The sequence below is a fragment of the Portunus trituberculatus genome, chromosome 49 (genome assembly GCF_017591435.1).
Source record: "Portunus trituberculatus isolate SZX2019 chromosome 49, ASM1759143v1, whole genome shotgun sequence".
Classification (NCBI taxonomy): Eukaryota; Metazoa; Arthropoda; class Malacostraca; order Decapoda; family Portunidae; genus Portunus; species Portunus trituberculatus.
Window position 1 is genome coordinate 2405398 of NC_059303.1, and position 24881 is coordinate 2430278.

General features: G+C 36.5%; 2 protein-coding genes across 7 annotated transcripts in view; one reads left to right on the top strand and one right to left on the bottom strand.

Annotated features, from left to right (window-relative positions):
* Window positions 1–20964, bottom strand: part of LOC123499077 (mucin-17-like) — a 35434-nt gene extending 14470 nt beyond the window's left edge. The window contains exons 1-7 of one of the 2 annotated variants that reach the window (XM_045246680.1): window positions 20826–20964; window positions 17608–17747; window positions 17222–17424; window positions 16945–17056; window positions 16497–16620; window positions 15672–15832; window positions 300–441 (exon numbers count right to left, since the gene is read on the bottom strand). In XM_045246680.1, the coding sequence (XP_045102615.1) occupies window positions 300–441; window positions 15672–15832; window positions 16497–16620; window positions 16945–17056; window positions 17222–17424; window positions 17608–17747; window positions 20826–20921 (978 nt within the window). In that variant the 5' untranslated portion in view covers window positions 20922–20964. Of the gene's footprint in view, window positions 1–299; window positions 442–15671; window positions 15833–16496; window positions 16621–16944; window positions 17057–17221; window positions 17425–17607; window positions 17751–20825 lie in introns of both variants that reach the window. The other variant, XM_045246679.1, reaches the window with a different exon arrangement.
* Window positions 20965–21661: 697 nt separating this feature from the next.
* LOC123499078 (peptide deformylase, mitochondrial-like) overlaps window positions 21662–24881 on the top strand; it is a 61775-nt gene continuing 58555 nt past the window's right edge. For 2 of the 5 annotated variants that reach the window (XM_045246685.1, XM_045246683.1), the window contains exon 1: window positions 21663–21800. The gene's annotated coding sequence lies outside the window, so the exon portion shown is untranslated. Of the gene's footprint in view, window positions 21801–24881 lie in introns of all 5 variants that reach the window. The other 3 variants (XM_045246682.1, XM_045246684.1, XM_045246681.1) reach the window with 2 other exon arrangements.

The window sequence follows — 24881 nt, forward strand, 5'->3', positions numbered from 1 at the left end:
GTTTATTGGTATGTTTTGTACATGTGTTCTAATATGTGAAGGCAAAAGATTTTATTTCAGCTTGAAAGATGGTATTTTAGAGGTCAAAAGAGGGACTTTGGCAATGGCCAAAGACTGATTGAGTAATTTTTTAGGCAATTTAAATTGTATAAAGAAATAATGCTTGGTGAAATTCGCATTTGGCGGTAGTTTTGCCAGACTAATTAATTCGCCAAGTGTGGGGGCATACTGTATATATATTCAAAAGCATTATGAAATCAGTAGTAAGAATGTTCTAGATCAGAATATTACACACATACCTTCTTGTGAAGGATGGAACCCATAGAGTATATGTGCTGTGAGGCTTCACACAGCTGCATATATTTGTGGATCATTTGAATTAGTACATCATCAGCAACTGCAGCAGCTTCTTGGACACCACACCACTCGAGAAACACAGCCCTGTAGTAAATTATGGAAATGAGTGCACCAGTATCACACATTAACTGATTTCAGTATTCTTTTTGTAAAAAAAAATATGTATATAAATCAATCCTGAAAACTGCAATACTGAATGAAAACAAACACACAATAATAATCACACATCCCTTCTCTCTTTCAACTTTACTGACATACTGTCTGCCCAGCTCACATGGGACTACCTCTTGAATACCCAGCACTACTATATGTACATTGTGCACTAACTCTTCTCTCATTCTATTATTCCATCTCAACAAACATGACTCTGGACAGAATGTCTGGCCCATTTACAGTAATTCTTTAATTCCTTAAAACAAATCATCCAAAACTTTCATTAATTACTTATTCAACTTTATGGATACACAAAGTAGTAAAACAATTTATTATCTCTGATGTTCAGTTTCTACACCTTAAAACATTCATGACTAATTGCAGTCATCTTCCTTCTTTGTAATCAACACACCACTATCTTCAAACAAAACTGTTCTCCAGTTATGATCATCTGTGCATATTTCTGTTCCAATACAACCAACTTTTACCTTCATTTACCTTACAACTCAATCAATAAACAGAGTTATCTCACCATGGCAACAGTACACATCCTTGTTTAACAATGAAACTTTCATCTCCCTTCCTTTCCCCAACAATAACTTTATTGCACTACAATAGTAGCAGCAAAGTGTACATGTGAAAGTGGATATAGTTCTGAGCAATGTCAAGACTATGTACACTAAAGTCACACTTGGAGAAATGTTGCTTGAAAACTGCTTGATTTTGTGATACAAAGCACAAGCTCTTTGTATAACCTCCACTGCCTTTTCATATACTAATGTGTATATGATGTACTGATGCATCAGTATCGATAGTATCAGCTCATTTAAGGAGTACTGGTATTGGTATCAGTATCAGCTGATTTTCTGCAGATACTACCGATACTTAAAAAGGAATTTATTACAATATGTATCTCAGTCTACAAGTTATTCTGTTAAGCAGAATTTGGATGTTTTATAGTGATAAAAATAATTTATCTATGATTATTTAGTATAATACAGTGTATTGAGTCCATGGTGTGTAGTAATAGAATGCAGTCAACTCTCGATTAACATGAGTTTGAATAATGCAATTTTAATTTAACGTGACTTAATATTTACCATATTTGACGGCTTGCAAGACGCATCCTAATATTTGAAAGAAATTTCTAAGAAAAAAAAGTAATTCTCATACAAGAACACATTCACCATATACCCGACCACTGAACACAAAAACATAAGCAAGGAGTCTGCAAGACACTATTGTATCACCACTCATTACAAATTTGCTGGAGCACTTACCACAAATTCACAACTATGTAAATAAAAACACCATAGGTAAATATGTACACACAGTGAAGCAGTCCATCTCTTCTTGTTTTAGTGGCGGGCGACGACACGTATTGCATGTATTGTTTACATTATGTAATCACTTGTCCGATTTTGTTTGTATGGCGATGACATACTAGTTGGTGGTTAGTTAGTGTGAGCAAACCTTTTATACTGTAAAAGTCCTCAATTTCTGAGGTTAGTCATTCGGAAATTCCAAAGTTTCGGAAATCTGGGAGGCTGAATAACTTAGGTTATTAAAATAGCTGAATCTGCCAATTGCCAATACCGAACATGTCAGTGCTGCAGTTTGTATTTATTTTATTTTGCAATCGTGCTTCACAGGCTTTATCAATGTGAATATAATTCACAAGTGGAGTTTTGACTCTTGCTTGAACGAGTAATCCATTTGGATGTTCTATTAACCCCTTCACTAAGGTGACGCTTAAGTGGGCGTCATGAAGCCCCAGTAGCAAATACGGTGACGCCTACATAGACGTCATATTTCTTTTCTGAGCTTTCTTCAGTTCAGTTGTCCCGTATAGTGTGTTGGACACCAACTACACACGCCGTATGCTGTCCTTGAAATCCTAGTGCTCCTCCCACCATCCTTGTCTCCACCAATCACTAAAGATAAGCTACATGCGTCCTGCCTTGTGTCTAAAATTACCCAATGGCATAGACTGTTCCCATCTCTCTCTCTCTCTCTCCATTCCCTCCCTCCCTCCCCATCTCCCTTCTTTCCCTCCCCCTCTCCCTCTCGAAAGATAAGTTACATGCATCCCGCCTTGTAACATTCGTGAAAACACACACACACACACACACACACACACACACACACACACACACACACACACACACACAGTTAGTGTTAGGAGAGTGGTTAGAGCGCTGGCCAAGCCAGAGGACCGGGTTCGATTGGCCGGGTGGAGATATTTGGGTGTGTCTCCTTTCACGTGTAGCCCCTGTTCACCTAGCAGTGAGTAGGTACGGGATGTAAATCGAGGAGTTGTGACCTTGTTGTCCCGATGTGTGGTGTGTGCCTGGTCTCAGGCCTATCCGAAGATCGGAAATAATGAGCTCTGAGCTCGTTCTGTAGGGTAACGTCTGGCTGTCTCGTCAGAGACTGCAGCAGATCAAACAGTGAATTACACACTCATACACACACACACACACACACGAACGAACTATAATGATGGGAGATTTAAATTGTAAAGAGGTGTGTTGGGAGGACTGGTCAATGGAAGGATCAGAGACAACATGGGGAAATACACTATTGACACTGGCAATGGAAAATGTGTTAACTCAGTGTGTCAAAGAAGGTACTAGGTTTGGAGGAGAGGGAGCATCGTCAAGACTGGACTTGGTCTTTAGTACAGAGCCAATGGTCATTGAGGAGATGAGGGTGGAGTGCCCTTTAGCAAAGAGTGATCATGCAGTTTTGGAGTTCAAGGTGATAGATGAAGAGAAATCTAGAAGAAATGAAGAATATAAAGTGGGAAGATGGAATTATGCCAAGACAGATTTTGGAAACCTAAAGAAATTCTTTCAAGAGACAAATTGGATGAAATTCAAGAGTGCTAAGGAGCAAATGAAAAGTGGAAGGAATTTATAAAAATATACAAAGAAGGTGAGAAAAATTTGTACCAATAAGACAACATAGAGAAGTTGGAAAGCAGGACTGGTTTAACGATAGATGTGAAAAGGCTAGAACAAGAAAAGAGGATGCATGGAAGAGGTGGAGAAGGAAAAGACGGATTAAGCAGTGGGAAAGTTACAAAAGAGCAAGAAATGAATATGTGTTGATTAGAAGAGAAGAAAGAAAGAAACAAGAAAAGGATATAATTGATAAATGTAAAGACCAACCAAGGCTTTTTACAGACATGTGAACAACAACATCAAAAATAGAGAAAGTATTGAAAGTTTAGAAGTAAATGGAGTATGCAGTGAAGATCCCAGGAAATGGCAGAGGCTATGAATGGATGCTTTCGGAAGGTATTCACAAAGGAGACTGCTTTTGACAAACCACTGGTAATGGAACAGAAAGGGATTATGAAGGAGTTTCAAGTAACTGTGGAGGAGATCAAGAATATGATGGGGAGTTTAGAAGTGAGAAAAGCTGTGGGACCTGATGGGGTATCAGGATGGATTTTAAGAGAATGCAGGGAGCAACTGGCAGAAAAAGTTTGTGAAGTAATTGATGCCTCATTAAGGGAAGGTGTAGTGCCCCAAGACTGGAAAAGAGCTAACATTGTCCCAATCTATAAATCAGGTAACAAGAGAGACCCATTGAACTATAGACCAGTGTCACTTACAAGTGTGGTAGCTAAGATGTGTGAGAGGGTGGTGAAGAATAGATGGACAGACTTCTTGGAGAAAAATGACATACTTTGTGAGTGTCAATTTGGTTTTAGAAAAGGGCGTTCATGCACGACAAACCTGATATGTTACTATTCGAGGGTGATAGATGTAATACAGGAAAGAGATGGTTGGGCTGATGGAATATATCTGGATTTAAAAAAGGCCTTTGATAAGGTACCACACCGGAGACTGATCTGGAAACTTGAAATGGTAGGAGGAGTGCATGGCAGTTTACTAAAATGGATGGAAGACTTTTGGTAGGAAGAGAAATGAGAACAATAATTAAGGACAGACCATCAGAATGGGGCTTGGTGGAGAGTGGAGTTCCACAGGGATCAGTGTTGGCACCAGTAATGTTCGCGGTCTACATAAATGACATGGTGGATGGGGTGTCCAGTTATGTGAGCCTATTTGCAGACGATGCAAAATTGTTAAGAAAAGTGAGATGTGACAAAGATTGCGAACTACTCCAGGAAGACTTGGACAGAATATGGAAATGGAGCTGTACATGGCAAATGGAGTTCAACACGACAAAATGCAAGAAAATAGAGTTTGGCAAGAGTGAAAGAAGAATCAGGAGTATGTACAAGATAGGAAATGAAGACATAAAACCAGTCATGAAGAAAAAGACCTTGGGGTGACAATTACCAATGACCTATCGCCAGAGAGACATATAAACAAAATAATTGGAGAAGTATTGAACTTATTGAGGAACATAAGAGTGGCGTTCAGATATTTAGATGAAGAAATGATGAAGAAAATAATTACTGCAATGATAAGACCGAGGCTTGAATATGCAACAATACAGTGGGCTCGAACTTAAAGAAACACATAAGGAAACTAGAGAAAGTACAGAGGGCTGCAACAAAAATGGTGCCTGACTTAAGAGATTTGACTTATGAAGACAGACTGAAAAGAATGCAACTTCCGACCCTGGAAAACAGAAGAGAAAGGGGAGACCTGATAGCAATATACAGAGTGATGATTGGCATGGAAAAAATGGATAGGGAAGATCTGTGTATGTGGAATGAAAGAATGTCGAGAGGGCATGGGAAAAAACTAAAAATGGCCACTTATAGGAGAGATGTGAAAAAATATAGCTTCCCTCATAGAAGGGTGGAAGCATGGAATAGTTTAGACGTGGAAGTGGTCAACGCAAGGAATATTCATGATTTTAAGAAAAAGCTGGACATTAATAGATATGGAGACGGGACAACACGAGCATAGCTCTTTTCCCGTATGTTACAATTAGGTAAATACAATTAGGTAAATACACACACACACAAATACAAAAACAACAAATTTTCTAATCTCTCTCTCTCTCTCTCTCTCCCTTCCCTCCCTCCCCCTCTTCCTCTCGAAAGATAAGCTACATGCATCCCGCTTGTGTCTAAAATATTAGCAAATGTCACACTCTCTCTCTCTCTCTCTCTCTTTTTCTCCGAAGAGAGAAGCGTCCACTTTCCTCTTTGAAGGCGATATAGTGACTAAAAAATAGCAGCATAATACACAAAGACGACAAGTATGACAAGCTTGCACGAGTTTCCCGCGCTCGCGCTCGGGAGCGCGGCACTACCACCCGTATATCATACAGGCGGGCTTTTTTAACATCCGGCACGAAGGGGTTAATAAAGGTATAAAGGCACCTAGCACATGTGTGCGTTCGTGTGTATGTATGTGTGTGTTGCTATGAGACAAGGGAGTGGCCCGTTTTCTCCACATGCCGAGTAGGCTCCAGGAAGGATTATGGTATCGGAAATACTTGTAGCAGCTAAGTACTGAGTTTACATCATATAAAAGGCTGAATTAAATAGTACTTATGCTAACATAACAATGTATTGACTCAACATACAAATCCAGGTCGCTATCGGTCAAGTGTCCAAGCTCACTTGAGGCTGGGTATTGCCTTACAATACATTTGTCTTGGAAGATGCACTAGTATTTTTCAGGGTATTTTTTAGGTAAAAAAAGTGCATCTTGTAAGCCGTAAAATACAGTAATCCTTTCGCTACCATCCCGTACACAAGTAGGTGATATGGAGGTCCTATGGTATATACCATCATGTACTATGATATGTGATGAAGCAAAGTTATCCATTTAGGACAGTATATTTCTGTTTATGTTGGCTCTAGGACATGGTGTTAGCTACTGGTATGTCTAAGCTCCACCCACAACTACACCCACAACACACACTAGCCAATTAGTGACCACTATGTGAGGCGCCCCGAGCCAGAGGGTACCAACCCTCAAAAATACGAAAATTGAGTTAAAGGCGGGATCATGTTGTCGAAGTGGAGTGATAATGCGTAAAAAGTCGCGACAAACTTCTCCGATCTGCGAGCAAGAAGGTACCAAGAGCAGGGAGGTGCGGCTGAGCCTCGCCGTCGCTCCCTTGCCAGGCCCATTACTCCCCCACCTCGGCAATCAGCTACACCATACACACATTCTCGATTTGCTCCGCACCAGTTTTGGTCTTGGCATCAAGAATGGCTTCCTCCAGTGATGAAGCTGCTGATCAACCTACTGCTGAAGGCTCTGATATAGCTAAGAAGAGGAAGGTTAGAGATGTATCAAAGTGGAAGAAGACTATAAGCAAGAAGAGGCGAGACAGTGGACAAGAATACACGAGCCGCTTTACGCATTGTCAGGATCATAAAAACCATGTTCCTGATAATGAACTTAACTGTCTAAAGCCAGTGTAAAGGATGATAGCCAATACCACCAAAAAAATCTAATCATATCTTAATAATAATGCATCTTATTCTACTTTGTAAAATCATAGAAAATAAATTTTAAAATACAATATCACAATCTTCTATACAGATACATCTCACACTATAATCTCTTCAGAAATGAAGAGAAAATAGGGAAATAAAACATTTTCGGGAATAAAAGTTGCGCTAGGGGGAAATATTGCTTTATTCGCTCATAAAAAAAAATCGTAAAAAATCGAGTTAAAAGCATATCGTCATAATTTTTTTACATAATGCTTGTTTTATTATACACTTTGAAAAAATAAACCTAAAACATAACCTTCCTGGGAAAAAATGTTCTGCTACGGGTGTAGGGGTATTTATAATAATCTCTGTAAAAGTTAGAACATAGAATATACTATTAAAAACCACATGGCATGACAGATCTTGCCGAGACCTTTCAAAATTATGTATAATATGATAATATTGTGACCGATCTTACGGTAGGGGGAAATATTGCTTTATTCGCTCATAAAAAATTTCGTAAAAAATCGAGTTAAAAGCATATCGTCATAATTTTTTTACATAATGTTTGTTTTATCATACACTTTGAAAAAATGAACCTAAAACATAACCTTCCTGGGAAAAATATTTCCGCTACGGGTGTAGGGGTATTTATAATAATCTCTGTAAAAGTTAAAACATAGAATATACTATTAAAAAACACATGGCATGACAGGTCTTGCCGAGACCTTTCCAATGATGTATAATATGATAATATTGTGACCGATCTTACGGTAGTATTAATTGTTCAACTTTAAACGCGTTTTTCTCGAAAGTAGGTTCGTGTGGGTTGGTACCCTCTGGCTCGGGGCGCCTCATGTATGGTGTGGCAACATTTCATATTTTGCCTTTGATCTCAAATGATTTAGTGTTGCTTTGACAGCATTACAGTGCTATATATCTCTTATTAGTATCACCTGGGCATTTTTGCCTATCATGAACGTCTGTGTGATGAAAATGGAAGAAAGCAGTATTTCTAGTTCTGGGTCAGAATAAATTATATGGCATCTGTTTTTACAAGTGCATGAGAGATGTTTCATTATTTAACTTTTCATTTACTTTTTTTTATAAGAAAGTGGTTGATAAACTGCATCAATGGATGAATGAAAGAACTGAACAGTACTTTAACAACAAAAGATCATCACCATTATCATCATCATCATGGTGAATATACTCGTAGCCTAACAACCAAAAGCCTATTCAGCTGCTGCTACTACTGCTGCTGTTACTACTACTACTATTACTTTTTTCATTTCTACTTGTGCTAGAAGCATACAACTACTTTTGATAATAGCACTACCATAATGAATGAGTAAACTCGTAACCTAACCATTAAAGGATTATTCTGCTGCTGCTGTTGCTATTACTGTCACATGCTTACATCACAATATAAAATATGAAGAATCAAGAAATGAAGAAAACATGGATATATATATATATATATATATATATATATATATATATATATATATATATATATATATATATGATAGTTTACAGTATGTAGTGTTATCGTACCTAGCTATAAAAGGGATTAGAAGGGGAGAAGGGTCACAACGGGAAACAGTTTTAATGACCCAGGCCAGCCCAGGCCAGGGTACCTGGTAAAACATCCTGTGACAAGACAACAACTAGATGTTTTTGTCATTCTTATATGTTGTTGGTAGCACATAGGGTTTCACGTGGCTTTTACTTGAGGGGCGTGTTGTCAAGACATGCCCGCCCCCTCCCCCGAGATTCCTGAAGGAAAACTGTAGAGGCATGGGTCGAAGAGAAACGAGAGGAAGCAGAAAGGGAGGACAACTGAGGGTCTGAGCGGGGCCACCCTCAGCTGTATAGCTGAGGAGGCATGAGCATTTTGTACTTCATATAACAAACAGTAAGTGGAGCTATAAGTTACAGTGCAGTCTTTGAGGTAAATTAGGATGAAGGAATCATGATAGGATGTTCAGGTATTATTCTAGTATATGTGGTTATGTGTATGTACTTGGATCAATATGATGCCATTATATACTTACATTCCTGTGTTACAAGTAAAGAATCGTGTGTGCATCTTTGTACGTATGATGCATGTGGTAATGCTTTGACGAGTAAGTTACATAACATAATTACTTGTGTGTATTCGTGTACGAAGTTAATTTAGTTCTTATGTATGGTTACCAAGAAGAAGTGGGTTTGTTCCATATGAGATTTGTTGAATGAAATTACATGCGCGGATATATCAAGATTTGTCATTACATTCAGTGGTGTGTTATGATGTCATTTTAAACGAAGTAAGGTAACCAAATGTGAATGGTAATATATTCAGTGGTGTGTTACGTTGGTTGCTTGTATTCATGTACTAAGTAAAAGTAATTTTTATATATGGACAACTGGGTTGAAAAGGAGAAGTTGTAATTATTGCATATGATATTCACTGATAAATGAAACAGTGTTTGGATGTTGTAATAATGTTATGAGGATATAGTGAAAGACATTGAGGTAGAATTCATTCTGATGTAAGAATATAAAGAGGAAGAGAGAAAGTTAGAATTATTGCACCTTAGAATTATGTTCAGTAATGAGTTACATTGTTGCACTCGTATATGAGGTTGGAGTAATCTTTATGTGTGGTTGTAAGAAGAATTGTAATGATTTGCAGTGGAAAAAGCGACAGAAGGAATTGTGATTGTCATTTGCTGTTGGTACTATATCAAACATCTTATGTATAGATATTTTTGTTAATTAGAAAAAAATAAATTAGCAATATAAATAAAAAATAAAATAAAATAAACTAATAAAAAACATTGCTTATTTACAACAAGTAGCCAGAAAATTTATGCAACGTTGTGCAACACCTTGGATATGACACTACTAGTACTACTACTACTACTACTACTTCTGCCTCTACTAAAAGCATACTACTACTTATAATAGCACTTTCATAATATTTTCTTATCTTCTTTTCTATTTCAATTTTTCATGTATTTGATTGCCTATATCATCATTATTTTTTATCATTATTGTTGTTTTGCATATGCCTAATGTATACAGTGAATGTGGAAAGGGTTTTTAAACAAATACAAAAGAAAATTACAATGGGAAAAAGGTTTGTGAGTGATAGTGTGTTACCGGACATCATGTGGGCAACCGGTTGGTGACCTGAGGCAGTATCGTGGCTGGCAGTGACATGCAGTTGGGCAGTAGTGAAGGGGGTTTTGGAGATATGATTAACTGACGCGATTTATTCAATTTAATACGGATTACCTTGACTTGATGATGTCATGCGCACTGACAAGAAATCAGTATTCTCAAGAGTGAACGCTGCCTTCTAGCAGCTCAGGAAGGCAATGATTGTTGCAAAGATGAACCAAGACTCATGCCTTTGTCATTAACTTTGAATAAATTTTTCCTAAACATCTATTATTATTAGTTTTCTTGTGAATTAACTGGCTTTAGAAACATAAAAAAATATATGTTATTGTTCAAATAGCCTACTTTACAAAAAATTGTGATTGAGACCAAACCCCGGGGTGGAATTCACAAAATTTGTTGGTAGTGCATCAATAATACCAAAGCCTTAGTGAACGAACAGGTCTGAGGAACATCATCATCGCTGCATCTCCATTTCCCAAGTTTTCTATTAGAATTCTACTTGCTTGATAAGTACCCATTTATGTAGATAGCTGGTGGACTGTCCTCTTCCCAGCCTGCACAGTTGAAAGAGGTTGCATTTCTCTCCTGTGTTAAGGCCACTATAAGGCCATTTGAGCTTTTACTTAGAAGCACTTTTTCCTGCCTCACCAACTCTAGTAATAAATCACGCTCTGCAGCAGTAATAGAGCTGGTTCTCTCAATAAAATTTTCCATGTTCCCTGTTTTGGAACAGTGAGGCAGTGTGGTCTGGCTCAATCAGCTGTGATGATAAACAAACACTGTTACCAACCACCACCAAATTACACTCATGGCTTATTTCAATAAATGCATTAATAATAAATGTATGAATATGGGATAATATTCCTGGCTTATAAACTCATATGACAAATTATGTTGAATAAATAATTTTCTTATTTCCCCTTTTTTTTATGTAGGAGAAAGGGCCAGCAAAAAAAAAAAGGCCCACTTGGGTACTGGTACTCTAGAAGAAAGAAAAGTGTTAGCCAAAATTAGGGAGTAAATGTTTTGATACCTCCTTCTTAAAAGAAGATAAGTCGTAGAAAGGCAGAAATACAGAAGTAAGTACTATTTAACTCTTGCATTAGAGAGTTGGACAGAATAGGGATGAGAGGAAGAAGAAAGCCTTGTGCAGCGAGGCTGCAGGAGGAGGGGAGGCATGCAGTTAGCAAGATCAGTACAACAGTCAGCATGAAAATAGCAATAAAAGATAGAAAGAGATACAACATTTCGGCGGAGGGAAAGAGGCTGAAGACAGTCAGAGGAGGGGAGTTGATGAGATGAAAAGCTTTTGATTCCACCCAATCTAATAAAACTGTGTGAGTGGAACCCCCCCCCCCTAAACATGCAAAGAGTACTCCAATCAGGGGCAGATAAGACCCTTGTACAAAGTAAGTAGTTGGAGGGGTAAGAAAAACTGGTGGAGATGCTTCTGAACACCTAACTTCATAAAAGCTGTTTTAGTAAGAGAAGTTTCCAGTTAAGATTATGAGTAAGGGACAGGCCAAGAATATTCAGTGTGGAAGAGGGAGACAGTTGAGTATCATTGAAGAAGAGGGGATAGTTGTCTGAAAGGTTGTGTCAAGTTGATAGATGGAGGAACTGAGTTTTTGAGGCATTGAAAACTACTAGATTTTCTCTGCCCCAATCGGATATCTTAGAAAGATCAGAAGTCAGATGTTCTGTTACCATCTACCACAGCAGCAACAGAATGGTCAGATAGGAAACTTTAGATATAGTTGCAGAGAGAAAGAGAGAAACCGTAGAGAGGCAGTTTAGAAATCAGAGCTTTATGGCAGACTCTATCAACAGCTTTTGATATGTCTAACGTGAAAACAAAAGTTTCACCAAAATCTCTAAAAGAGGATGACCAAGACTCCGTAAGGAAAGCCAGAAGATCACCAGCAGAGCAACTTTGATGAAAGCCATACTGGTGATCAAATAGAAAATTGCAAAGTGACATGTTTAAGAATCTTCCTATTGAGGATAGATTCAAACACTTTAGAAAGGCAAAAGATTAAAGCTATAGGACAGTAGTTTGAAGGATTAGAAGTCACTCTTTTTTAGGAACAGGCTGAATGTAGGCATACTTCCAACAAGAAGGAAAGGTAGAAGTTGATAGACAAATTTAAAAGAGTTTGGCTAGGCAAGGTGCAAGCATGGAAGCACAGTTTTTGAAAACAATAGGAGGTATCCCATCAGGTCCATAAGCCTTCCGAGAGTTTAGGCTAGCGAGGGCATGGAAAACATCATTACAAAGAATTTTAACTAAGACATGAAAAAGTCAGAGGGAGGAGGAGAGGCAGGGACAAGCCCAGAATCATCCAAGGTGGAGTTATTAGCAAAGGTTCAGCTTTAGACAAAAGAGATGGCAGTGGTGCCATCAGGATGAAATAAAGGAGGGCAAAAGATTAAAGCTATAGGACAGTAGTTTGAAGGATTAGAAGTCACTCTTTTTTAGGAACAGGCTGAATGTAGGCATACTTCCAACAAGAAGGAAAGGTAGAAGTTGATAGACAAATTTAAAAGAGTTTGGCTAGGCAAGGTGCAAGCATGGAAGCACAGTTTTTGAAAACAATAGGAGGTATCCCATCAGGTCCATAAGCCTTCCGAGAGTTTAGGCTAGCGAGGGCATGGAAAACATCATTACAAAGAATTTTAACTAAGACATGAAAAAGTCAGAGGGAGGAGGAGAGGCAGGGACAAGCCCAGAATCATCCAAGGTGGAGTTATTAGCAAAGGTTTGAGAGAAAGGTTCAGCTTTAGACAAAAGAGATGGCAGTGGTGCCATCAGGATGAAATAAAGGAGGGCAAGATGAAGGAAGAGGTGAAGTTATTGGACATGTTTTTTGGCTTGATGTCATAAGTCTCGAAGGGAGTTTGAGTTTGAAAGATTTTGACATTTTCTACTTATGCAGGAGTGTTTGGCAAGTTGAAGAACAGACTTAGCATGATTCTGGGTAGAAATATAAAGTGCATGAGACTCAGGAGATGGAAGGCTCACAAGAACAGGCTGTGTTAAACCAAGGTATAGAAGGTTTAGGTTGAGAAAAAGAATGAGGAATGTACACCTCCATGCCAGACACTATCACCTCTTTTAAGCGTTCAGCACACATAAATGGGTCTCTGACACAGAAACAGTAATCAGGCCACACTTGAATTCATGAAATATGCAGATAGCCCTATTGAAGACATTATGGAAGAGGTGCAGGAAGTTAAGTTGGAAGCAGAACAATGCTAATCTGTGTAGTTGGCCAAACCAGCCTTGTCTACTAGCAGGAAATTTTGCACTATTCTGAACTGTTAAAGAAGAGCTTCATGAGCTTCATCAAAGATTCTGAGCAGTGTATAGAGTTCAAAGGTAATACGGAAAGAATATTCATGTCACTCGATAGAGCAGAATAAAAGATCATCACTGCTTAAGCCATTGACTGCTTGCCAGCCTTCCTTGAAGAATGGTGACTCTAAATAATGGGACTGTGATGCTGCAGTCCAGCCATAGCTGCTAAAGAATACGTGAGAGGTAGTTGTAGTTATCAGCCAGTCTTCATTGCTCAACCCTGGATACAATCGCCAGCCATGCTCGTCAAGATGATAAACAGAGAATGTGTAAGCACTCTAATCAATTGTTAATTAATCTTATGCAACAAAAATGTAATTTACTATATCATCTGGGTAAAGGCAAGATTCTGAACAGTTCTGTTGTATTATATAATATTTTTTCTTAACCTCTACACCAATAACTTCATAAGGATTTTTCATCACATCTATTGAACTTATGTATCAAAATTCTAGATACAGCTTACCCACATACAATGTGTTAATCATATACATTAAATTGCTCTAACATTCTACATTGATGCCACTATTACACAACATTGTTGCCAATTTCTTTGTTCCCTTTTAATGTCCAAACAGGCAATGTAAAAAAAAAGTTCAATTTAATCTGTTGCAAGTATCAATTTTATCTACTCTTGATCAGCTAAACATTGAGAGATTTTAATTTGGTGAGGACGACAATACCCACAGCCTTCATGTCTAAGGGTCTAGGACAACTGGCCATGACCACCTGGCTACGGAAACTGTGAATACATAATTCATGTACTCAAGGCTGATCATTTCTGTATTCAAGGCAGCTCATTTCTGTACTCATGGCAGCTCCTCATACCCTCATCAGTGAATAATTGATTCTTGAACTAATTTTTCAATTTTAAATTCAGCATTAAGTAACAAAAAGTAAAACTATGAAATAAGAAACAAAATAAAGGAGTTTAGATTATAAAACTTGAAAGAATCTTCAAAGATTTATTAAATTACTGAAGAAGGAACCAATTGTGAGCTGTATGTACTTTGAAGGCTGTAGTATATATAAGTGAGGCCTCTGAAAGATGTCAGTCAGGTAGAAGTATCAGCAAGGTCACATTCCCCTGCTCATCTGCCATGTTTGTATTATATAAACTTTTATGGAGAAAACATGTCTTGATTTTTACCTCAACAGTGATGTGCAACAGTCATAATGTTTTTGGAAATACACTAATTTATATTGAAAAGGAGAGAGAAAGATAGAGACAGAGTGTAAGGAGATGGAGCGAGGTTGGAGAAAGAAAGCAAGACCATGATTTATGAAGAGCTGGAAATAGCGGGGAAATCCTGGTGAAGCCCACAGCCACACCTAAAAGGCCAATTTAGGTTGACCCGTACATAGTCAGTCCTCATTCAGCCTTCTGGCTGCCATATTAAACTCTTTATTAAAAAAAAAAAAAAAAAAAAAATCTGGTAAAATTGCTTTATGACGTATTTTATTGGAATAAATAATTAAAGATATGTATGCAAAAATCTATGAACAGTGCTAATAAAAGTAGTATTGGTAGTTATTAGTATTTGTAAAAAATATTTCAATGTCTTTATTGATTATAAAACAATTTGCATTGGTAAAACTGATAAAAAAGATGATCAAAATTTCCTTATGAAGTACTTTATTTAAATAGAATAATAAAAGATACATAGGCAAAAATCTATGAACACTCCTAATAAAATTATTATTGGTAAAAATAATTTTGCACTTTCTTCACTCATTAAGAAGTAATACCCAAAGCAAAAATCTATGAAAAGTTTTGGGCAATTCCCCAAAGACATCAACAACATTTCGTCTCTGATATGTACTGACAAATGTTTTAATTCTTTCATTTGCTTCCCTATATTTCTTCAACTTGACAGGTGACTCTTGCGCTGCAATCACCTGCTCTTAAAATATCTCTTCCACATAAGGAGCTGCCTTGAGTACAGAAATGAGCTACCTTGAATACAAAAATTATCTGCCTTGAGTACATCAATTATGAATTTGCAGTTTCCTCCCAGTCTATATGGTGGCCAGTTGAGCTGTGTCCAGTTGTCCCATTCCCCATGTCTAATATATAAATATAAAATTTTGCTTATGATGGAAAACTGACTTGCCACATTCATATTGCAAAAGTTATCTAACTGATTCAAACACTTAAATTCTGCAATAGCAACAGGGGATGGAACTATCTGAAATGGAACATAATAAATTAGCCAAACATCTACATTCTATAGCTGGACTTACCAGAAATCATGACTGTACTTCTTAACAATTGATGTGGCTAAAAATATTTGAATGGCAAGATCAGCAATCTTTAGTCGATGCTTCCAAACTTTTGCTTTGTCTTGCTTAGTCACCAACCGCTGAACAAGATTAACTCCTTCGTGTACATCCAGTGCCTTCACCTGTTAAATGATGCACATATTGAAAACGTGGATTCCTTACATTACTTCTGCCCCATCACTAATTGCAGAATAAAACCCATCAGAATAATATAATAAAAAAAAAATAAAAAAAAAATATATATATATATATATAAAATAAATAAATAAATAAAAATCATTCTTTTACACCTCAATGGTTACTGAAACATAAGATGACACTATCAGTGCAGAACTTTAAATCAATCAGTCAAATACATCAGTTATCAAAATCACCTACTACACTCAAAATTCCTCATATAACTTTCAAAAACATCCACATATCTGTATACATACATACTACGATAACACTTAAAAAGAGAAAAGAAAAAAAGACCATTATGAGCTTGCCTCAATCCTAAAAAGAGTAAATAGATATACAAACGTTTCACAACCATCCATTATACAAAAAAAAAAAAAAAAAAAGTTACTCTAAAATATTTTGTTGGCACCAAGAGAATTTTCAGACTCAATCCAAGATACAGGATACTTTGAGCCAACAAAAATAAAGACATTAACTGAGATGAAGTTAATAAAAGGTGCTATACTATAGTTGTACACTCTATGGCTACAAGAACACAACATACTAAACTCATTCTTCAAGAGGCTTCAATATTCTTTTCATCTTACAAAGTGATTCTTTACTTACTTCTTCTAAAAAGGCTTTGCGCTGAAATTTGTACAGTAATACAAAGTAGAGATCAACGAAGTGGTTATGATCTTCATCTGTGTATAGTGGGACACCCATGCCTTCTGATCTCAATCGTATGCATCTGAAAAAACACAGAAACCAATAAGTTTGCATGTAACTTGTAACTGGCAAGTGATGAGGTACCTGTTAACAAGACAGAAAATTTTACAGCAATAAATAGCAACACTATATGAAAACAAAAAAATAAAAAATACACCATATAAGTTGTTTAAACAGCTTGCTCAAATCAATGTTATGATGAATTAAGTTAAAAATGTAATCCATAATCAAGAAAGGGTAACAGCGGAAAAAAAAAAAAAAAAAAAAAAAAAAAATATATATATATATATATATATATATATATATATATATATATATATATATATATATAAATACACTTACATACCTTATGCACACTTTGAGAACTCTGAAGGCAAGTTCCTCACATCTTGATTCAACCATTGTGTCCACACGCACTCGCACAACCTCCCAACTTTCATTGGAGATGTATTTTATAGCTGAAAATTTGATGCATAGTAATGTGTATTCTTTTAATTGTTATCTATAACCACAAAAACACAAAATCCTTTAATGAAAACTAATTACTATTAACATAATGCATGACATGACTATATACCTAGTAAGGACAAATACAGATGGTTCTTGTATAAATTCTAACATACCTTCTTCATCTTGAACTTCAGAATCCGAAAATATTGTCTTTGTTGTTTGACCCCAGGGGTCGGACACAAGGGGAAGAAGAGTGCGACACAGAGGCTGAAGCACAGCCACTCTGGAACACCTTTGCAATGTCACACCAAGCCGTGTTTTCACAATTTGGGCAAGACCAGGCCATTCTCCTTGAAGAATTAAACGTAAACTCCATCTGAAAAGATTTACAGCTTGCAACTTCATGCCAGAAAAATAATACAGTAACTGTATTTTCAAAAATCAATGCTAGAAGAGTATGATGTAATAAGGTTAATAAAAATAGGAGCCAATAACACAGGCAATAACATCATTTAGAAAACTACCATTTTCTGTATAAAAGCAAAAACTAATTACATACCTATAAAGAAATGTTGCAAGGGGCTGCAACTGGCCAACATCTCCTTCAACAGTTCCTGCTAGGTGCTCCCAGCCTGACAGAACAGCACTAACTCTGTTCTCATAGCTCAAACCTGGCCGACTGAGTTGGTTTTCGATCTCCTGCTGACATGGGGAAGAGTGTCATACCAATGAATTCCTTACTAGTGAACACACTGATGTAACTTTAACATCTTTTATGTATGTTAATATATTACATAGATATTATCAAACTTATTTCATAAAATTACAACATTAGACAATGATCCCATATCAACTTATCTATACAACAAACTTATTCCACATATTTACTAAGATTAAGCAGAGATCCTATATCAACTTATCTATAAAAGATAAATGGATAATTTTTCAATATTTTAAGATCATGTGGGGAAACTTTAGTCAATCTGGTCAATCATAACCTTAGACAAAAGTGTATTGCAAACATTTCAAAAGTAACACACGAGTAACATTATTCATGATGATATAACTAATAAGCACTTAATTGAAATTGAACAAACATTTTCACGTTATTGGAATCAATTTTGAATTGAATGTGACCGAAATGTCATCAAATATTGGTTAAATTATTACTTTAATTTTAATGAGACATTTTAATACTTTCTTGAAGAAAAATTAATTGTGGAACTACTGTCAAGGTGATAATAGCTGCCAGTAGAGCCAAAAATAAATGCTACAGAGAAAACCACAAGTAAGATATGGTAGGCTGAGCAATGATCACACTAATAGGCCTAACAACATTGTCTCGTGCAGGAATGTTTCCCTATAGACAATTTTATATTTTGGATTTGGTAAACAAAAAAGGATTGTATAATGACAGTGAGTTTTAACATTACCATACCATAAATGGGATGGCTGCTCACTACAGCTCCTAATTTAGGTCCCTGTCTTTTACAAGTGGCTGCACTAGTAATGACACAGGTTGGCATTTGACAGAAGTGCAAGCAGGTGAGAACTTCAAGTAAATCTTTTTTCATTGTATATTACATTAAATACCCATATGATTAATATATCTAATGAGTACATCAAACAGCTTAAGGAAAACAACCAACATGAAGTATGTTACTGCTTTTGTGTGTGTGTGTGTATTTATTTATATATATATATATATATATATATATATATATATATATATATATATATATATATATATATATATATATACAATACATAGCAAATAGAAACTCCAAATCATAGGCAACACCAAATTTCATCTAGTGAATAAAGCTATAATGCAAATTTTACATATTTGCCAAAACTCTTTTGCAATTAATATTTCAATAGACAGTAATGATGAGGTTGGGATTAGAACGATTAAACTAAACATTTTCCTGTAAATTGATATGAATGAACAAAAGTAAAGGGAATGAAATGGAAAAATGTCGACTAGCGACTGCAATTATATATAAGATATAGAAACTACAAGAGAGAGAGAGAGAGAGAGAGAGAGAGAGAGAGAGAGAGAGAGAGAGAGAGAGAGAGAGATATATATATATATATATATATATATATATATATATATATATATATATATATATATATATATATATCCAGTTTCCTTATTCTATTGGGGCTAACATGTCCTAATAGAATAGGGTTACCATATGCCAAAACCACTCCTCCTGATGAAGGACTATGGGAACCATTACCCTAAGTGAATGCCCTTCCTAAGCTCAGACTGTAGTTAAGATTCAAAACCATGTGCTTGAGGACCCTGCAGCTTCCAAAACATGGCTGGTCCCATTGTACCACTGCAGCCACCATATATATATATATATATATATATATATATATATATATATATATATATATATATATATATATATATATATATATATATATATATATATATATATATATATATATATATATATATATATATATATATATATATATATATATATATATATATATATATATATATATATATATATATATATATATATATATATATATATATATATATATATATATATATATATATATATATATATATATATATATATATATATATATATATATATATATATATATATATATATATCACACATAAACAAATGCAACAGAAAACTAAAGTAACTTTGTTCCGCTGAAGCAAATAGACAAGATTATGGGAACTAACTTAAATAACATTATGCAATCATTGAATGCCTGTTATAACACTATCAGATGTCAAATTATGAGCTATGATGACAGCAAAATAGTCTGAGGCACGAACAGTGAATTCATTAAACACTAAATGTGCTATGAAGAGCAATGACTAGGTTCACAATTCCATACAAAAAAATTACATTATAACCTAAACTAATACTGCCATGAACTGAAAGACATACAACACCAAACCAGGTATTCAGAATAGATGAGAGAGGGTAGGCAGGAGGGTGTCTGTCTATTCAGGTGTAAATATTTAAAAAATAAAATTTAATAAACATATAAAATAAACATCTAAGTCATGACATATTCCAAGAGTAAAACAAAACTTGTGTACTTATTGGTAATTCTAATGAGACGGAAAATATAATTTCAATAAAAGCATAACTTCAGTCATAAATGTGTTAGTGTTTGTGGCTGTGTCCCTAAGATGGGAGTAATGAGGACGTCCATAAAAGCACAGGGCACTGATGACAGCTTTATACAAATGCACATTCCATAACACCACTCACTTGGCCCTAAATATTACACACAAATGTCTACAACTCGCTAAGAAGAGTGGACGAAATTTACATATGTACACACTTAGAATCTCACCCATATATCACCATTTTCCGCACTCAGGCTTACCGTGTACACGGTTGGCACTAACCCTAGCCATCAACACCAGGGCAACACTCATGCATGCCTTTTGACCCAAATATTAAATACCACTGAAATTCCAGCGTCTACGTGACCGCCGTCAGTCATTTTTCACTCCACTAATATTTATTTTTTCTCTATACACACCTTTAATTTGGCACTTGGTGCATCATTACCTCACGGGAATGGTAACTCGGGGTATGCAGTGTATAAAACAGCTACATGTGTTAAATTAAACCCCCAACATACCTCGAGAGCACAGTATTTTACCAAAAACAGGGACATTTTCTGGCTGTCAACAACGTTTATAGACCTCATTTCTCGCTTATCTACGCTAAGAAAGCGGCCCATAATATTTTTCTAATATTCCTCGGATCCTCAACTTACTTGGTGAATGGTAGAAAATTGCTTGCTAGTCTCATGTGTAGCAGAATCATCATTTTTACTATCACTTTGACCTGACTCCTCCTCCGAGGCAGCCATCTTCTCCCCTACAGCCCCGCGCCGCCCATTGGCTGACGCTCGCCTAGCCACGCACATCCATCTCCTCCTGAAAAGTAATCCCTCCCTTAGAAATCCCCCATACACACTCCCAAGCTACATGTCTTATCCAAATTTGGGTGAAGAAATATAATCTACGGGTTATTTAATTCATCAATGTCCAGTTTACAGCGTTTTTTTGTTTTTCTTATGAAATCAGGAATATATTGTAATCTCTCATATAAATCCCCTCCAAGACTGTGTAACTACATAATTAATATAAATTTAAACAAAAAACGATAATGTTTAAGCTATCTAATTCATGGAAGTCCAGCTAATTGAGTTTTATTTATGAGAAAATACGTAATCTACCTAGGCAGCATAAATTCTACGAAAAAGAGATCTTTATTTGCTCTAGTAAGTTGAAAAATAAGATTTTTAGCTCACCTAGTGAAGTAAAATTTATTGCAATGTTGTTAAAGAGATTTGAAAAAAAATCAGTTTTGATACCTCGTGCATCAGAGACGTAAATAAGGAAGATTAATACGAATAAACTAAACAAACATGCAAATCTAACCCAATACAATCCAATAGATAAGGAAGAATGAATAGATAATAAATCTCAGCAGTGGTATATAATTCCCCACACACATCGCTTCAAGTAAGAACGAACAATTAACAAAAAAGAAACATTTCATATGCAGATTCTGTCATAAAGATAGCGAGGAGAGTGGCATAGTAAGGAAATAGTAAGAAATAGTAAGCGCGTGGAGGGAGGAGTGTCAACATTATAGGAACGCGAGGGTGTTGTTGTTGTGTTGTGGTGTTGCAGACGACACGGTGTTGCGGCGGTCAGCTGGTACTCCGCGGTCTCACGTAATGGTATGCACTTAACTACCCACTCTATTAGCACCTCATAGTTATCCTCATAGTGATAGAATAACCATGTTTTGGGTTGTTTACATTGAATGTTATGCACGTGGTGTCTGTCATGTGCTTATTTTTCCCTTTAAATGTCGTCGGTGTTATTAATGCCAACAGTTAGAACATCAGAACCTCACAGCGTAACGTCAAATATGCTTAAAGTCAGATAATAGCTTTGTTTTTAGCTACTCTCTACTTTGTGTTGTTTACATGGTGTTTAGTTTTTACCTTTAAATATTGTCGGTAATTAGATTAGGAATAACTGATCTGATAGTGATTAACAGCTTCTCAGGTATGTGTAAGATGAATAGTAATGGTTTATTTTTTATCAATTTGCAGTTTCATCCAATCATAGAATCTGATGTGGCTCGTGTTTTTTTATTTTTTTTTCTGGTGAGAAATATAGTTAAATGATTGATGGTATATACTATTTCCGTCACAAGTAAATATTTTCGAGCCATGACAGTTTTCAACTCCAACTTGTGCCTACATCTCATTCCCAACGATCATGCGGGACGTCGTTTACTCACCTGGTTGGCTACGCTGTTCAAGACTAGGGAGATTCATTTTAGGTAGATAAGGGAAGCCCACAACTTGCTGGCACGCCAGCTCATTTTCTATGTACCTCATGAGTTATAATTTCTGGAGAAAGGGCTGAGTTGTGTACCATATGCACAGAAGATAAACAGCTAGGAATAGTGGTTAGGATTAATCAACATACTCAAAGAGTGTTTGGCTTAACTGAATATGAAGGTACTATTTGAAGGAACTAATTGAGTCACAACTAACGGTGTCATCAGACAAGGAGTTCCAGAGGTCAATACATCTGATACTGAAGAATCTGCATTTACACTCCAGTGAAATATGGGGCTTGTATATCTTGAATCTGTGACCCCTGGTGTGTGTTGTTGTAGAGAGGGTAAAGAGATCTTGAGGTGAAATGGAGGATTGATTTTGGATTATTTTCCAACATTGAATAAGGTCTGCCCTGATTAGTCTACCTCGGACAGAATAGAGGTTCAGAGCTTATAGATGGTCTGCATAGGTAAGATCAGTCATTCCTGCGATTTGTTTAATCCACCTCTGCTGTGTCGATTTCAGAAACTTTAGGTCACCCAGGTATCCTGTGTTCCATACAGTAGAGCTAAACTCTAGTAAAGGTCTGATGTGAGGTTTGAACACGGTGATAATAAATTCCTTGTCGCGACAGAGTGTTGATTTCAGCAAGTTATTTGCCAGACCTGCAGCTTTCTTTACAGTCTTTGAGATGTGACAGTGGAATTTCAGGGTAGAGTCAACTGTAATACCCAGATCTTTGTGGGTAGATACAATAGAGAGGGCAATGGTGTCCATAGTATAAAGGTGTAGTGGGCCAGTGTTGATGTGGTCTGTTGATCCTCTTTGGCAACGCAGCACAGCACACTTATCGAGGTTGAAGTGCAGACCCCATGAGTCAGCGACTCTGCATACTGTGTTAGTGTCCCTCTGACAGATTTGCATTGCAAAAGACGTTGTAAATCAACAAAATCACGTAAAAATCTCTGAAAATACTTTGATGGTGGAAGTGGTGGTGGTAAGCGTTGCTTTGTTTATGTTGAGCAGAGTTGCCAACCCTACATTTCTTGTTGTGTCTACAATCCCCGATCCAAGTGTTACCAACCAAACTCAATGTAAATAAAAACTAGCAGGGGGCTGTGCCCTCCCCCAGCAACCCAACTCCCAAGGATTACTAAGTAAATCCAATGGAATAACATTCTAGGTCGGGGGCACTGCACCCCCAGACCCCTCCCCCTTCATTGATACTAACCAAACAAAACATTATGACTTATGCTTGTCAGAAAATCGTTGGTTGGGTGAAATTAGAAATTGTCCAGCTCATCCTCCCCTCTCCTGGCTTAAGGTGGTAATTCGATGACTCGATATCAATATCGGTTTTTTGGCTCTCCCATTGCTATTTTTTCACCGAATTCAATAATATTTATACACAAGGTGTACGTTTATGGTGTACGTCTTCAGTGTTAATTTGGTACACAAATGTGGCGTAGTTTTTTTGCAATAAATATTTTTTTGGCGATAAGAAAATAATTCAAAATACCATTATAAAATCAAAACTAATAACAGTGTGGCAATTTCCTCTTAACCACATATAATATACATAACAACAAATAAATGTTAGCATCGGCATACACATAACCTATGTTATAACAATTTCATTACACGCCAAATTGTTACCTTTTTTTCATCAAAAATTTGAGTTTATAAGCCTGTTGTAAATTTATTTGAGTGAGTTCATGCATTATCATGCTAGCATTTGTTAAGATGAGGTTGTTGATCATTTTGCTGCAAAAATTTTTGAAATTGACCAATTACTGAAAAAGTTATTCAACAGTATATGCTGAAAAACTGAAAGTCGAGAAAACGCATTTTCTGTGAACATCTTCAAAACCCCCACATAACTCGCTTCCTCACTCGGGGCAACGGTTTCCTAGCAGGTGGGCTTTAAGATAGGAGGTACCCTAAAAAGTATCCCCTTTAGCCCATAAATTCCCATGAAAAGCCCACATGGTATAAAAAAAAAAAAAAAAAAATAACTCACTCCAATATGTACCAAACTCAGATATGTACTTACATAATCCCTTGACAACTGCTTGGAGGCTGGTAGTGGCTGTTTAGATAGTTTCAGGCCATGTTACATCATGGCCTTACACGTGGCATTGTCACAATTTGGGAACCCAACACGTGTAAAATACGATCAACAGGTAGGCTGCACGCACGCCACTCCGTAAGGCTGTATCGATTGGTACTGAGGGAGTAGCGTCTTCCTCACCCTCACTGCCTGATACTAAACTATCGTACATCACGCAAAAATAAATAAAACAGCTCAAAAAAAATAATAAATACAAGCAAAACAAAGACTAGAAGAAAAAGGGGCGTATGCACGCTTGGGTATTGAAAGGGCTGGCCCTTTAAACCCGCCATTACCAGGTAAGCAGTGCGTTATGTGCCTGGCAACTTCGGCCATGGCTTCCCTCTCCAGAG